Source organism: Pongo pygmaeus, chromosome 3 (assembly GCF_028885625.2).
Source record: "Pongo pygmaeus isolate AG05252 chromosome 3, NHGRI_mPonPyg2-v2.0_pri, whole genome shotgun sequence".
NCBI classification, from domain to species: Eukaryota; Metazoa; Chordata; class Mammalia; order Primates; family Hominidae; genus Pongo; species Pongo pygmaeus.
Genome location: NC_072376.2, coordinates 12,590,653 through 12,605,728, shown reverse-complemented (window position 1 = coordinate 12,605,728; position 15,076 = coordinate 12,590,653). Strand labels below are relative to the sequence as shown.

General features: G+C 38.4%; 1 protein-coding gene across 8 annotated transcripts in view; it reads left to right on the top strand.

Annotated features, from left to right (window-relative positions):
* BOD1L1 (biorientation of chromosomes in cell division 1 like 1) overlaps positions 1–15,076 on the top strand; it is a 58,917-nt gene that overhangs the window by 14,657 nt on the left and 29,184 nt on the right. For all 8 annotated transcript variants that reach the window (XM_054484611.2, XM_054484607.2, XM_054484610.2 and 5 more), the window contains exons 6-10: positions 1,789–1,955; positions 3,488–3,599; positions 4,229–4,367; positions 5,704–5,776; positions 7,820–13,958. In XM_054484611.2, the coding sequence (XP_054340586.1) occupies positions 1,789–1,955; positions 3,488–3,599; positions 4,229–4,367; positions 5,704–5,776; positions 7,820–13,958 (6,630 nt within the window). The remainder of the gene's footprint in view (positions 1–1,788; positions 1,956–3,487; positions 3,600–4,228; positions 4,368–5,703; positions 5,777–7,819; positions 13,959–15,076) is intronic.

Sequence of the window (15,076 nt, the reverse complement as noted above, 5' to 3'; positions counted from 1 at the left end):
AGAGCCTTGGGATCCAAAGTTCTTACTGAGGCTCTAGCATGTAGTCAGAGTTGGCTGCCCACATGGCTGATCTCAGTCTCTACCCCCTCTAGAGGTCAAACTCTTACTCCATGACCCAACACTCTGACCGTAAATCACATCGTTAGACTGTTTAGCTTGACTCGAGAGCCTTCGCACTCCAAAACACTCCAGTCAGGCATAGCATTCCAGAGGCTTAGAGATTACGTCCCAGAAGTTAATGGTAAAGGCCAGACCTCTCTGGGCAAGGCTGAATTCTTTATAATACAATTTGTTTTACAGAAAACCCCTCCTGAGCACTTCCTATCTTCCAGGCACTGTGCTAAGGACATTCGTGTAACAACTCCTGTAGTCCTCAGAACAACCCCAGGAAGTAGGTTCAGGCAAGGAGACAAAGTCGCAGAGAGACCATGTCTTGTCCGGTCATGTAGCTAGTGAGCACCAGTGCAGATTTCAAACCCGAGTCTGTGCTTCTTACCAGTATCTTATGCTGTTCTTACCACGTGATTAAATTCTGTTTAGGACTATTAGGTTAGGAGTAATAAAAATATTGAGTTTTATTTGCGATTGCCTGTAGAGAGCATCTTATAAATTTGTTGCTAGCTTTCAGATAGGCTACCTAGAGAGAAAATTATAGAGGAGAAAAAGTATAAGCTTTTAACACCATAGATGTATTTCTCAGTGCCTTCCATTTTTTTTTCTTCAATTTCACAAACTAAAAAAGCAGCAGCAGTACTTCCTAACTGTCATATCTGTCCTCATGAGGTCAGCTCTGCATTACCTGTGTAGGAAGAGTGCTCCCTATTCTGTGAACACTCTCTCTGCCCTAACTAAAATTAATCCTTGTTGCCTTTTTGGGTCTTCTTAAGTTTTTCCTGGTAAGACTATATTTTATATGTATGGGATTTAAAAAGTGAGAAGAAGATGGCTATTTTAAGAGTGCATGGTAGGAAATGAAAACCTTGTTTACTTTTTTTTTTCTTCTTGCTGTGTCAAAGTGAAGCAAATTACCTTCCAGTTATTGATTCCCACGTCTTCCCTAAATGAGAAATTCAGAGGTGGTCATTAAAATCTCAAGTTTACTTTAAAGTACAGCTTCCAGTGGATTTGTTGAACTTAACAATGGTAAAGCATAAATATCAAGTCCAATGACAAATAAGAATTGTTTGTCAAGAGAACACTGAGGCGCAGATGGAGGCTTTTAGGCTGAGATAGCTCCAGTGCCTTGGATTCCTACAAAGGCAAACTGAAGCCCAGTCTAAATGGTAAAACAGAATTTAAACTTAGCTCATCAGAAACCTCCAATTAACCTCTAACTAGGGACTTTCCACCAGAACATATTCAAATAAGGCACACACCTAGCTGTAGCCAGTCCAGTCATGTATCTCCTCTGCTTTTGTGTTCAGCCTGTGAAAGCACACGGCTGGTGTTGCCGCAGCAGAGCCCTCAGAACTTCTCCTGATTCTGATGCCTGATTCATGAATCATTCTTTGCTCCAAAAAACTCTGTTACATTTAATTTGTCTGAAATTTTCCTTTTAACAGCATAAGTAACTATAATGTCTGATTTTTCTTTGTCTTATTTATGTGTGAGAAGCTGATAAATAAAAATATGAATTATAGCTTTTAAAAGTCAATTTCTGAAACTTTCACATCCTGATATTTCCCCTTTTGGACCTCCAATTGATCTTGCCTTTGCTGCTTGTACAGCATAATGTTGATTTTATGGTAATTCACAGACATACTCCTCTTTCTATTAACTTTCTTACAGATGAAGAGAAGAACAAACAGAATAAAACAAAAACTCAAACTAGTGATTCTAGTGAAGGAAAAACAAAGAGTGTACGGCATGCATATGTCCACAAACCATATCTTTACTCAAAGTACTATAGTGATTCTGATGATGAGCTTACTGTAGAACAACGACGACAGTCCATTGTAAGTCCAGTTTGTTGTTATTTTAACCTACTACATCAGGTTAACAAACTTAAATAGTCTATCTGCAAGGTACTGGGTGTGCATATGAAGCAGAGACATACAGGATTTGCCTTCAGGAAACTTGTCATTTAACTAGGTAGAGTAGATGTAAACATGTGACAGAGATGTTTGTGTCATCATTACTAATGCAAGTGAATATCCCTTATCCGAAATGGGTGGGACCAGAGGTGTTTCAAATTTTGGAATTTTTCACAATTTGGAATATTTGCATATACATAGTGAGAAATCGTAGGGATGGAACGCAAGTCTAAACATGAAATTCCTTTGTGTTTCTTATATACGTATGCACATAGCCTGAAGAGTATTCTATACAATGTTTTTCATAATTTGGTGCATGAAACAAAGTTTTGACTACATTTTGACTGCCACCTGTCACATGAAGTCACATGTGGAACTTTCCACTTGTAACAGCATGTCAGTGCTCAAAGAGTTCAGATTTTCAGATGACAGATGCTCAACCTGTAGTAGTGAAACGTAACAACTTAAATGCTTCACAGTATGGAAATGTTTAAATCAAGTGTAGATCCAGTCCTGCAAAGATATGGTATGCAGCGATTAACATACTATTGAGATAGAAATGCTATTTACCTGTTTCTTGGATTTGAAAATATTTCCAATTATAAAATGTACCACTGAATTAATAACAGCTCTTTAAAGAAAATTACTACCTTATTGTTACATAGGTATATTGGTTTTAAGATAGCCTACAATTTCAAAAACATTAAAATATGAAAAGTTGTAAAATATGAAAAGTTCAGAATCAGGAAATATTGTTACACAGGAAAATGATTTGAAGAAACTACCCCAAAATGCTAGTAGTGATTAGCCTTCCCTTTAGGCTTATCTTTTGAAAAGGTTACTTGGTTAGAAGTTATGAACCTGCTTAGGATTTTTGGCACTCTGGGCCAGAAAGGGATAGTGGGAGTAGCACAATGACTGTGAATTCTTTCTGCTGTAAAAGACAACAGCTGCAAGTCCTGAGTCCCTTGGGTCCCAACGTATAACCAGCAAGTCATATATGTTGTAGAACTAGCCTGTCACTTGAATTTTTATTTCAACTGTTTTCTGTAAGAATAATTGAAAAGTTATAAACACCTACGTATATATACTTGATGTTCATAGATATTTTCACAGCTATCTTTTTAATTGAAACAACCAGCTTATTTAATCACTTTTTCCCAAAATAATACCTTTCCTATTCTTTAAACTAATGGCATTCTGAAAGAGTAATGGCAAATTTTGACATCTGTTTCTTTTATTCTGGTAGCTTCCAGATTGAAACATACACATACATATGTATGTATACACACACAGATAAATGTGTGTATATATATGTAGTATATGTGCATTTTTTCAGAGCCCGTTAATTTGTAAGAACATCTGAAGGGTAAACTAAAACTTTAAAAAAATACAGTTTTTCAGTGTGTTTTCGCCTTTGCCTAATAATCTGTTAGGATATTTTGTGGTTTTAGGCCAAAGAGAAAGAAGAGAGGCTTTTAAGAAGGCAAATCAATAGAGAGAAACTTGAAGAAAAACGAAAACAGAAAGCAGAAAAGACAAAGTCTTCAAAAACCAAGGGTCAAGGTATAGATGTCAACTTTTAATACTTTAAACTATCTCATATATTTCATTATTTTCCAGGTACTCTTGTATTACTTATGAGACATGAATATAAAATAAAATGATCTAGTCTCAAATGTGGAAGATTTCCTTACATTTTAATCTCATGTGTTTCGTCATTTTTCCTTTTTATTATATTGCTAAATCTAAATTAAACATTTTATCAGATACCAGCTTATGCTACTCATTTGTTAGCAGTTTATTCTTCTGTAATGATTGAATTATCACTGGAAAGTAGATTGTTAACACATGAGTTATCAACCCTTGCTGGTGATTAATGAAATTAATCTATGCCTATGTTAACTAAAATGTCAAACATTTCCCTGTAATATTGCATTGAACAAAATTGTATTCCTTCTGGGCACTAATCTTATGTAATATACGAAATCACACATACACACACTTATGTCATCATTTGAAATAAGAGAGATAAGACTTTTTCATCCAAAATATTTTGTCTATTCCAGCACAACTTAAGAATATTAAAGCCATTTTGGCTTTAACAATGATTAGAAAAATCTTAATGAAAAATTAATATTACACTATTTATAAAACTTTTCTGAAATACATTTTATTGATTGCTTCTTTTCTAGGCAGGAGTAGTGTGGACTTAGAAGAATCATCAACAAAGAGTTTGGAACCTAAAGCCCCCAGAATTAAAGAAGTCCTTAAAGAACGGAAAGTTTTAGAAAAAAAAGTAGCCTTAAGCAAAAAGAGAAAAAAAGATTCAAGGTACATATTTTATCTGGTCCTGTTTCCCTTATAACACTCCCCTGGGTGCTTTCAGAAGAGAGGCATTGAAGTGGCAGTAAAGAGTTGTACTTTGGATGTGTATGTTACTGCATGTTTATGAAGGACCTTAGGGTTTCATATTTAGTATGAAAATGTTAATATCTGTAACATTTCTAAGTAGTATATCCTAATCTTTTTGGGTGTCCCAGATCTTTTTGATAATTTGGTGAGAGCTTTAGACCCTCTCCCCTGAAAAATGTACATGCATAAGCTAACAATTATCCCTAGACTTTCAGAGTTTATGAATCCTCTGGAAGTTCTCTGGAGGTATTCCTCTTGTTGGCGTTCAGTAACCACTTATTTACAGTTATTTCCAGTCTTTCCATGCCATTATTTTTACCGGTATTCCATGATTCTCCCCCAACCCAGAATCTGAGCCAGATTCCTTGTTAACACTGCATTATCATTGTTAACTTTTTAAGAATTAGAAAGCTAAAGAGACTCTTGAGGGTAGCTGTGAAGTCGTGTGAGCCATGGGCTGCAATTTCGCTATTACATCAAGTTGCATTTATGTAAATTTATCACAGATTTCAGGATAACTGATTTGATAATTTGCAGAACTTGGTAAGAGTAGTAAGCTCTCAAATTTCTTACTATTATTACGTCTCATCCTTACTGATCTGAATAAATAAGACTGCCCTCTTTACTCGAAAGATAGTAATTTTGAAGTGTAATTATAGCCCATAAAGCATTCATCTTTAAGCAACAAATTAGGAATTTTTGTTTCAGCTGTACTTTCCTTTAGCACCAAGAACAGTTCATGCCATATTTGGGATTGTGTTCTCCTTTGTTGACCAATAATTGATAGGATTTAAATTGAAATGTAACAAGTCTCCATTTATCGATCAAGTGTATAAATTATAGTAAATGGCTGGGCACGGTGGCTCACGCCTTTAATCCCAGCACTTGGGAGGCAGAGGCGGGTGGATCACATGAGGTCAGGAGTTTGAGACCAGCCTGACCAACATGGTGAAACCCTGTCTCTACTAAAAGTACAAAATTAGCCAGGCATTGTGGTGTATGCCTGTAATCCCAGCTAATTGGGAGGCTGAGGCAGGAGAATTACTTGAACTCAGGAGCAGAAATTGCAGTGAGCCAGGATTGTGTGATTGCACTCCAGCCTGGGCAACAAGAGCAAGACTCCACCTCAAAAAATAATAATAATAACATAAGATAAATAAAAATTATAGTAAAGGAAAGATTTTTATTGTTTTCAACCTTCCTGAAAAATTTTCACATTTGATTCATGCTTTATATTTGACTCTTTCCCCCTTAGGAGTGTTGAAGAGAACTCCAAAAAGAAACAGCAATCTGAAGAAGATTCCAAAGAAACCCTTAAAACAAGTGAGGTATGCCTTAATAAAACCTCATTTCAAATGCTGTTTTGTTAGATATAGGCTGTTTATTCCTTTAGAATAAAACTTAGAATGTAATTTGACTTTTTTCAAGTCAAATAAAAAGTCACTTACATTCAGCATTTTTGAAACCCCATTTTGTTATGTCCCAAATTGCCCATTTTGTTGAGTTGATTTATGTATTTGTCTTTTATCTAGGTAATAGCTACTTTTCTTGTCTTTTCCCATTTCTTATAATTGCAATAACAAAAATGCCAGTAATGACAAAAAAAGAAAAAGGGAGGCTAAAATTAAAATCTAAAATCCCTCCACTATAACAAATTATCCTTTTTATTCCCTTTCATTCCTTATCCACAGGTCCACATAATTTTTTAGAGTACAAGTAATCTGGCAAACTGTTTTTAACATTTTACTCATTTCATGTTACCTTTCTAGGCATCCTAATTATTTAATGATTGTGTAGTGTTACATTTAATGTACATACCATAATTTATTTAAGCATGTCCTTATATTTTAGCACTTAGGTTGTTTCCAAGATTTGATCATTTTAAACAGTAGAAGTAATGTACAATGTTTTCTTCACCCTTTCAGGATTATTTTCATGGGAAAAACTTTTGATTTCACTGGTTTAAAATTCTTGTTTACGAAAACCACATTATCTGTAGTTCTGTAGCTAAACTATCTTAATATTTCCAGAGGGAAAAAGCAATATTAGTGATTATTTCTTCATCATCAGCAAACATAAATTTAATTTATTTACTCAGAAATTAAAGGTGTATTTAGAAGTATATAGTGATGGTTTAATGACATATTTTTAAATATTTAACTTTCTTTTATGATCATTTTCTATAAGAAATTATCTCATAAAATAGTATTCACATTGTTTAGAATTAGTTTTTTATTGTGAAGTTAGGTTGATACAAACTCCTGTTAGTTATTTGAGGAATTTTATTTTAAGCTATTTAATAAGGTCTTGTTATGTCCTGGACCCTATTATTAGTAGAGGTACATTAATCTTTGTGTTGACATTTAAGGAGATGAAGTGTTAAACTGACCTAGAGGCACAAAGGTCTGTCTAAGAACTTTGGCCCATTATTTGCGTAAGAATAATTATAGCTAATAGTCAGTGAGTCATTATTGAAGTGGATTTAGTCAACATCCACTCATTAATATTAATCACCTACTTAGTGCCAAACCACAGGGCCAGGAGGAAGGTTTAGATGCTCTTGTCTCTCCGTATCTTTTTTTTGAATACATAAACATATACATATGTTATATATGATATGGTTACTGTGAGTTACTGTGTACATTTGAAGCTTCATGTGTAGAATGTTGTACAAGTAGCCTAAATTCATGAGGTTTCCATACATAATTCAGCTTTCTAAATTAAAATATAGGAAATCTATATTTCAGTATATTTCAATTTTAAATTGCCTTCATGTATTATGTTTTTGACTGAAAAGGACATTGGAGTGTCATTTATTCAGCTTATATTTATTATTGAGTACTAGGCATTAGTGAGCTTTAGTGATTCAGAATTGAAGAATTCATAGACAAATCAGTGCCTGTGATATACTGGAAGGAGTACTAGACTCGGAATGAAATAATCTAAACTCATTTTTAACACACCTACTTGTGGTCTGAGTGTCAAGTTATAGAATCATGCTGAGCTTCAATTTCCTGATGTTTTAATGGCATATTTTTAAGTATTTAACTTTATTTTATGATAAATCTCTATGAGAAATAATCTCATAAAATTGTGTTCATATTGTTTAGAATTAGTTTTTTTATTGTAAAATGTGGTTGATGCAAACTCCTGTTAGTTCTTTGAGGAATTTAGCTTCTTAAAATCAAGTTAATAATACCTATTTTTTAAAATCAGGTGAGTTTTTGACATCTACACAGGCTGTTTGCAAGAATTAAGTGAGATGTTACGTATGTGACAGCACTCAACATATTAAGTCCACCCAAATGTTACGTTTTAATCTAAAAATTGATTTTGGTATTTCTCATATTTTAACCTTTGTTTTCTTTCAGCATTGTGAAAAGGAAAAAATGTCTTCTTCAAAGGAGTTGAAGCATGTTCATGCAAAAAGTGAACCAAGTAAACCTGCCCGGAGACTTTCAGAGTCTTTGCATGTAGTTGATGAAAACAAAAATGAATCCAAAATAGAAAGAGAACATAAAAGACGGACATCTACCCCTGTTATCATGGAGGGGGCACAGGAAGAGACTGACACAAGAGATGTAAAAAGGCAAGTAGAACGCTCAGAAATTTACACCGAAGAGCCCCAGAAACAGAAAAGCACACTTAAAAACGAAAAGCATCTAAAGAAAGATGATTCTGAAACACCACATTTGAAAAGCCTACTTAAGAAAGAGGTGAAATCCTCCAAGGAGAAGCCTGAAAGAGAGAAAACTCCATCGGAAGACAAATTGTCTGTGAAACATAAATATAAAGGTGATTGTATGCATAAAACAGGTGATGAGACTGAGCTTCACTCTTCTGAGAAAGTTTTAAAAGTAGAGGAAAATATTCAAAAGCAAAGTCAACAAACGAAGATTTCTTCAGATGATAAAGCCGAACGAAAAAGTAAACATAGGAATGAAAGGAAATTATCAGTATTAGGCAAAGATGGAAAGCCAGTTTCTGAATATATTATAAAAACAGATGAGAATGTTCGTAAAGAAAACAACAAAAAAGAGAGACGCTTGTCAGCTGAAAAAACTAAGGCAGAGCACAAATCAAGAAGATCAAGTGATTCTAAAATTCAGAAAGATTCTCTGGGTTCCAAGCAACATGGTATCACATTACAGAGAAGAACTGAAAGTTATTCGGAAGATAAGTGTGATATGGACTCCACTAACATGGATAGTAATTTGAAACCAGAAGAGGTTGTTCACAAGGAGAAACGACGAACAAAGAGCTTGTTAGAAGAGAAACTTGTGTTGAAGTCTAAATCAAAAAGTCAAGGCAAACAGTTAAAAGTTGTAGAAACAGAATTACAAGAAGGTGCCACAAAACAGGCAACCACTCCAAAACCAGACAAGGAGAAGAACACAGAAGAAAATGACTCAGAAAAACAGCGTAAGTCTAAAGTTGAAGACAAACCTTTTGAAGAAACTGGTGTTGAACCTGTATTAGAGACTGCTTCTTCTTCAGCACATAGTACACAGAAGGATTCTAGTCACAGAGCCAAGTTACCATTAGCAAAGGAGAAATATAAGAGTGATAAAGACTCCACTTCCACCAGGCTTGAGAGAAAGTTGTCAGATGGCCACAAAAGCAGAAGCTTAAAGCATAGTAGTAAAGACATAAAAAAGAAGGAAGAAAATAAATCAGATGACAAGGATGGTAAAGAAGTTGACAGTAGTCATGAAAAGGCCAGAGGTAATAGTTCACTCATGGAAAAGAAATTAAGTAGAAGGTTGTGTGAAAATCGGAGAGGAAGCTTGTCACAAGAAATGGCCAAAGGAGAAGAAAAATTAGCAGCAAACACTTTGAGCACTCCCAGCGGTTCCTCCCTTCAGAGACCAAAAAAGAGTGGTGATATGACATTGATCCCTGAACAAGAGCCAATGGAAATTGATTCTGAGCCAGGTGTTGAAAATGTGTTTGAAGTATCTAAAACCCAAGACAACCGCAATAATAATTCTCAGCAAGACATTGATTCTGAAAATATAAAACAAAAAACTTCTGTCACAGTTCAAAAGGATGAATTGAGAACTTGCACAGCAGATTCAAAGACAACAGCTCCAGCTTATAAGCCAGGCCGTGGAACAGGAGTTAATAGTAATTCTGAAAAGCATGCTGACCATAGAAGCACCTTGACCAAGAAAATGCATGTCCAAAGTGCTGTGTCCAAACTGAACCCTGGGGAGAAAGAACCCATTCATAGAGGAACTAATGAAGTGAATATAGATTCTGAAACTGTTGATAGAATGTTACTGAGTGCCCCATCAGAAAATGATAGGGTACAGAAGAATTTGAAAAACACAGCTGCTGAAGAACATGTTGCTCAAGGAGATGCCGCTCTTGAACATTCCACAAATTTAGACTCCTCACCATCCTTAAGTTCAGTGACTGCTGTGCCTCTGAGGGAATCGTATGATCCAGATGTAATTCCTCTGTCTGACAAAAGAACTGTTTTGGAAGGTAGCACAGCCAGCACCTCCCCTGTGGATCACTCTGCTCTCCCTAACCAAAGTCTGACTGTTAGGGAATCAGAAGTCCTTAAGACAAGTGACAGCAAAGAAGGTGGTGAAGGTTTCATAGTAGATACACCAGCAAAAGCAAGCATCACTAGCAAAAGACACATTCCAGAAGGTCACCAGGCTACTTTATTGGATGGTAAACAAGGAAAGGTAATCATGCCTCTTGGAAGCAAGTTAACGGGCGTGATTGTGGAAAATGAGAATGTTACCAAAGAAGGTGGCTTAGTGGACATGGCCAAGAAAGAAAATGACTTAAATGCAGAGCCCAATTTAAAGCAGACAGTTAAAGCAACAGTAGAGAATGGCAAGAAGGATGGCATTGCTGTTGATCATGTTGTAGGCCTGAGTACAGAAAAATATGCTGAAACTGTCAAACTTAAGCATAAAAGAGGCCCAGGTAAAGTAAAAGACATATCAATTGATGTTGAAAGAAGGAATGAAAACAGTGAGGTAGACACCAGTGCTGGAAGTGGCTCTGCACCCTCTGTTTTACACCAAAGGAATGGACAAACTGAGGATGTGGCAACTGGGCCTGGGAGAGCAGAAAAGGCTTCTGTTGCCACTAGTACTGAAGGGAAGGACAAAGATGTCACTTTAAGTCCAGTGAAGGCTGGGCCTGCCACAACCACTTCTTCAGAAACAAGAGAGAGTGAGGTGGCTTTGCCCTGCACCAGCATTGAGGCAGATGAAGGCCTTATAATAGGAACACATTCCAGAAATAATCCTCTTCATGTTGGTGCAGAAGCCAGTGAATGCACTGTTTTTGCTGCAGCTGAAGAAGGTGGGGCTGTTGTCACAGAGGGATTTGCTGAAAGTGAAACCTTCCTCACAAGCACTAAGGAAGGGGAAAGTGGGGAGTGTGCTGTGGCTGAATCTGAGGACAGAGCAGCAGACCTACTGGCTGTGCATGCAGTTAAAATCGAAGCCAATGTAAATAGCGTTGTGACAGAGGAAAAGGATGATGCTGTAACCAGTGCAGGCTCTGAAGAAAAATGTGATGGTTCTTTAAGTGGAGACTCAGAAATAGTTGAAGGAACTATTACTTTTATTAGTGAAGTTGAAAGTGATGGAGCAGTTACAAGTGCTGGAACAGAAATAAGAGCAGGATCTATAAGCAGTGAAGAGGTGGATGGCTCCCAGGGAAATATGATGAGAATGGGTCCCAAAAAAGAAACAGAGGGCACTGTGACATGTACAGGAGCAGAAGGCAGAAGTGATAACTTTGTGATCTGCTCAGTAACTGGAGCAGGGCCCCGGGAGGAACGCATGGTTACAGGTGCAGGTGTTGTCCTGGGAGATAATGATGCACCACCAGGAACAAGCGCCAGCCAAGAAGGAGATGGTTCTGTGAATGATGGTACAGAAGGTGAGAGTGCAGTCACCAGCACGGGGATAACAGAAGATGGAGAGGGGCCAGCAAGTTGCACAGGTTCAGAAGATAGCAGTGAAGGCTTTGCTATAAGTTCTGAATCGGAAGAAAATGGAGAGAGTGCAATGGACAGCACAGTAGCCAAAGAAGGCACTAATTTACCATTAGTTGCTGCTGGTCCTTGTGATGATGAAGGCATTGTGACTAGCACAGGCGCAAAAGAGGAAGACGAGGAAGGGGAGGATGTTGTGACTAGTACTGGAAGAGGAAATGAAATTGGGCATGCTTCAACTTGTACAGGGTTAGGAGAAGAGAGTGAAGGGGTATTGATTTGTGAAAGTGCAGAAGGGGACAGTCAGATTGGTACTGTGGTAGAGCATGTGGAAGCTGAGGCTGGAGCTGCCATCATGAATGCAAATGAAAATAATGTTGACAGCATGAGTGGCACAGAGAAAGAAAGTAAAGACACAGATATCTGCTCCAGTGCAAAAGGGATTGTAGAAAGCAGTGTGACCAGTGCAGTCTCAGGAAAGGATGAAGTGACACCAGTTCCAGGAGGTTGCGAGGGTCCTATGACTAGTGCTGCATCTGATCAAAGTGACAGTCAGCTCAAAAAAATTGAAGATACCACTATTTCCACTGGCCTGGTCGGGGGTAGTTATGATGTTCTTGTATCTGGTGAAGTCCCAGAATGTGAAGTTGCCCACACATCACCAAGTGAAAAAGAAGATGAGGACATCATCACCTCTGTAGAAAATGAAGAGTGTGATGGTCTCATGGCAACTACAGCCAGTGATGATATTACCAACCAGAATAGCTTAGCTGGGGGTAAAAATCAAGGCAAAGTTTTGATTATTTCCACCAGTACCACAAATGATTACACCCCTCAGGTAAGCGCAATTACAGATGTGGAAGGAGGTCACTCAGATGCTCTGAGAACTGAAGAAAATCTGGAAGGTACCAGAGTAAACACAGAAGAATTTGAGGCCCCTATGCCCAGTGCAGTCTCAGGAGATGACAGCCAACTCACTGCCAGCAGAAGTGAAGAGAAAGATGAGTGTGCCATGATTTCCACAAGCATAGGGGAAGAATTCGAAGTGCCTATCTCCAGTGCAACAACCATCAAGTGTGCTGAAAGTCTCCAGCCAGTTGCTGCAGCAGTGGAAGAAAGGGCTACAGGTCCAGTCTTGATAAGCACCGCCGACTTTGAGGGGCCTATGCCCAGTGCGCCCCCAGAAGCTGAAAGTCCTCTTGCCTCAACCAGCAAGGAAGAGAAGGATGAATGTGCTCTCATTTCCACTAGCATAGCAGAAGAATGTGAGGCTTCTGTTTCCGGTGTAGTTGTTGAAAGTGAAAATGAGCGAGGTGGCACAGTCATGGAAGAAAAAGACGGGAGTGCCATCATCTCTACGAGCTCGGTGGAAGACTGTGAGGGCCCAGTGTCCAGTGCTGTCCCTCAAGAGGAAGGCCACCCCTCAGTCACACCAGCAGAAGAGATGGGTGACACTGCCATGATTTCCACAAGCACCTCTGAAGGGTGTGAAGCAGTCATGATTGGTGCTGTCCTCCAGGATGAAGATCGGCTCACCATCAGAAGAGTGGAAGACTTGAGCGACGCTGCCATCATCTCCACCAGCACAGCAGATTGTGTACCAATTTCTGCCAGCACTGACAGACATGAAGAGAATCAGCTGACTGCAGACAATCCAGAAGGAAATGGTGACCTGTCAGCCATAGAAGTGAGCAAGCACAAGGTCACCATGCCCAGCCTAATTGCTGAGAATAACTGTCGGTGTCCTGGGCCAGTCAGGGGAGGCAAAGAACCGGGTCTTGTGTTGGCAGTGAGCACTGAGGAGGAGCACAACGGGCCATCAGTCCACAAGCCCTCTGCAGGGCAAGGCCATCCAAGTGCTGTTTGTGCGGAAAAAGAAGAGAAGCATGGCAAGGAGTACCCTGAAATAGGACCATTTGCAGGAAGGGGACAGAAAGAGAGCACTTTACACCTCATAAATGCAGAAGAGAAGAATGTATTGTTGAACTCCCTTCAGAAAGAAGATAAGAGCCCAGAGACAGGGACAGCAGGGGGCAGTAGCACAGCAAGTTATTCAGCAGGAAGGGGCTTAGAGGGGAATGCTAACTCACCTGCCCACCCAAGAGGACCAGAACAGACATCTGGGCAGACGGCTAAGGATCCCTCTGTCAGTATTTGCTATTTGGCAGCAGTAAATACCGGTGCTATAAAAGCTGGTGACATGCCACCTGTTCAAGGCACCGTGGCTGAGCGTTCCTTTCTTCCTACTGAGCAGCAGGGGCCTGAAGACAACTTGAAAACCAGTACCACCAAATGTATTACTGGCCAAGAATCAAAAATTGCTCCTTCCCACACAATGATCCTTCCAGCTACCTACAGTGTAGCTCTGTTGGCTCCTAAATGTGAGCAGGACTTGACTATAAAGAGTGATTATAGTGGCAAATGGACTGATCAAGCATCTGCTAAGGAAACAGGAGATGGTAACAGCACAAGGACATCATTCCCTGAGGAAGGAGACGTAATGGTTACTGTGTCTTCTGAAGAAAATATGTGTGACATAGGTGAGAATCTGTACCTAATTGCAAATTTTAACATTTTACAAGGATGATTGTACAACAGAGTGCATTTAGGACAGTCTTCCAAAAGATGGTTTTGGTTCCAGAAAGATAAAATATCTATAAATTTTTTTCTCATATCATAATGTTGCAAAATAACTCTCATCAGACTTGAAGGTCAAACTTCTCTAAAAGCTACTTGTGTTTAAACGTTTAAAACCTTTCAAAGCAGGAGGCTGAGGCATGGGAAGTCCACATGTTATTTACGTGACTGCTGCAACTTACTAAACCTCTTTGACCTACAGGTTTCTTGTCAGTCAAAAAGAAGAGTACCCTACCACAACCCAATGAAAGCAATATATTTTTTTTTTTACCATCCTCATTTTACAAATGAGGAAATAGGGTCAGAAAATTTAAATAGCATTCATGGTCCTCGTGTGACTTTTAGAGGAAAAATCAGTTTCCGAGCCTCCGTTTCTTGTTGTATAAAATGGGGATAATAAGATGGGATCATAATACAAAGGCAAACACGATTCCAACCCTCATCTGATTATAGGTTTGCAGTATTTATTTGTTCAGTCTGTTGGTTCCTTTGAATCAAAGGAGCATGTTATTTTTAACTGAGCTTATTTTTCAGGTGAAATGAGTTTCTAGTTTAGAATATATTTGAAAGTGAAAAGAAATATTTTTCCCTGCTGACAGATTTTGGACAGTGCTGGTCTTTTAGAAATAGTTAATAACTTTCAAAGATATTATCTCAGTCATGCCTTATACCGTCCAACTTCAGATACTTTATACCAGTCAAGATAGGAGAAAAGTGGACAGTGACACTTTAAAGCATGACAGTTGCATAGACTGGGATTAAGCACAGGATGCTGTAGGAACCAAAGGGTCCTCATGGGCTGGACTTGAAAGGGCAGAGGAATTCTTTTCCACTCTGGCTATATAAATTGTAGCATCCTGGACTTTTAACTGAAATAGACCTTAGCCATCATCTAACCCAGTCTCAGGAAGCTGAGGCCAATAGATTTAGTCTTGTTCATTATAGAGACTTAGGAGACTTTAAGAAATGCTCCAAGGGTTGAAACAAGTAACCTTACAAGTTTCTGTTGAATTTAACCTGG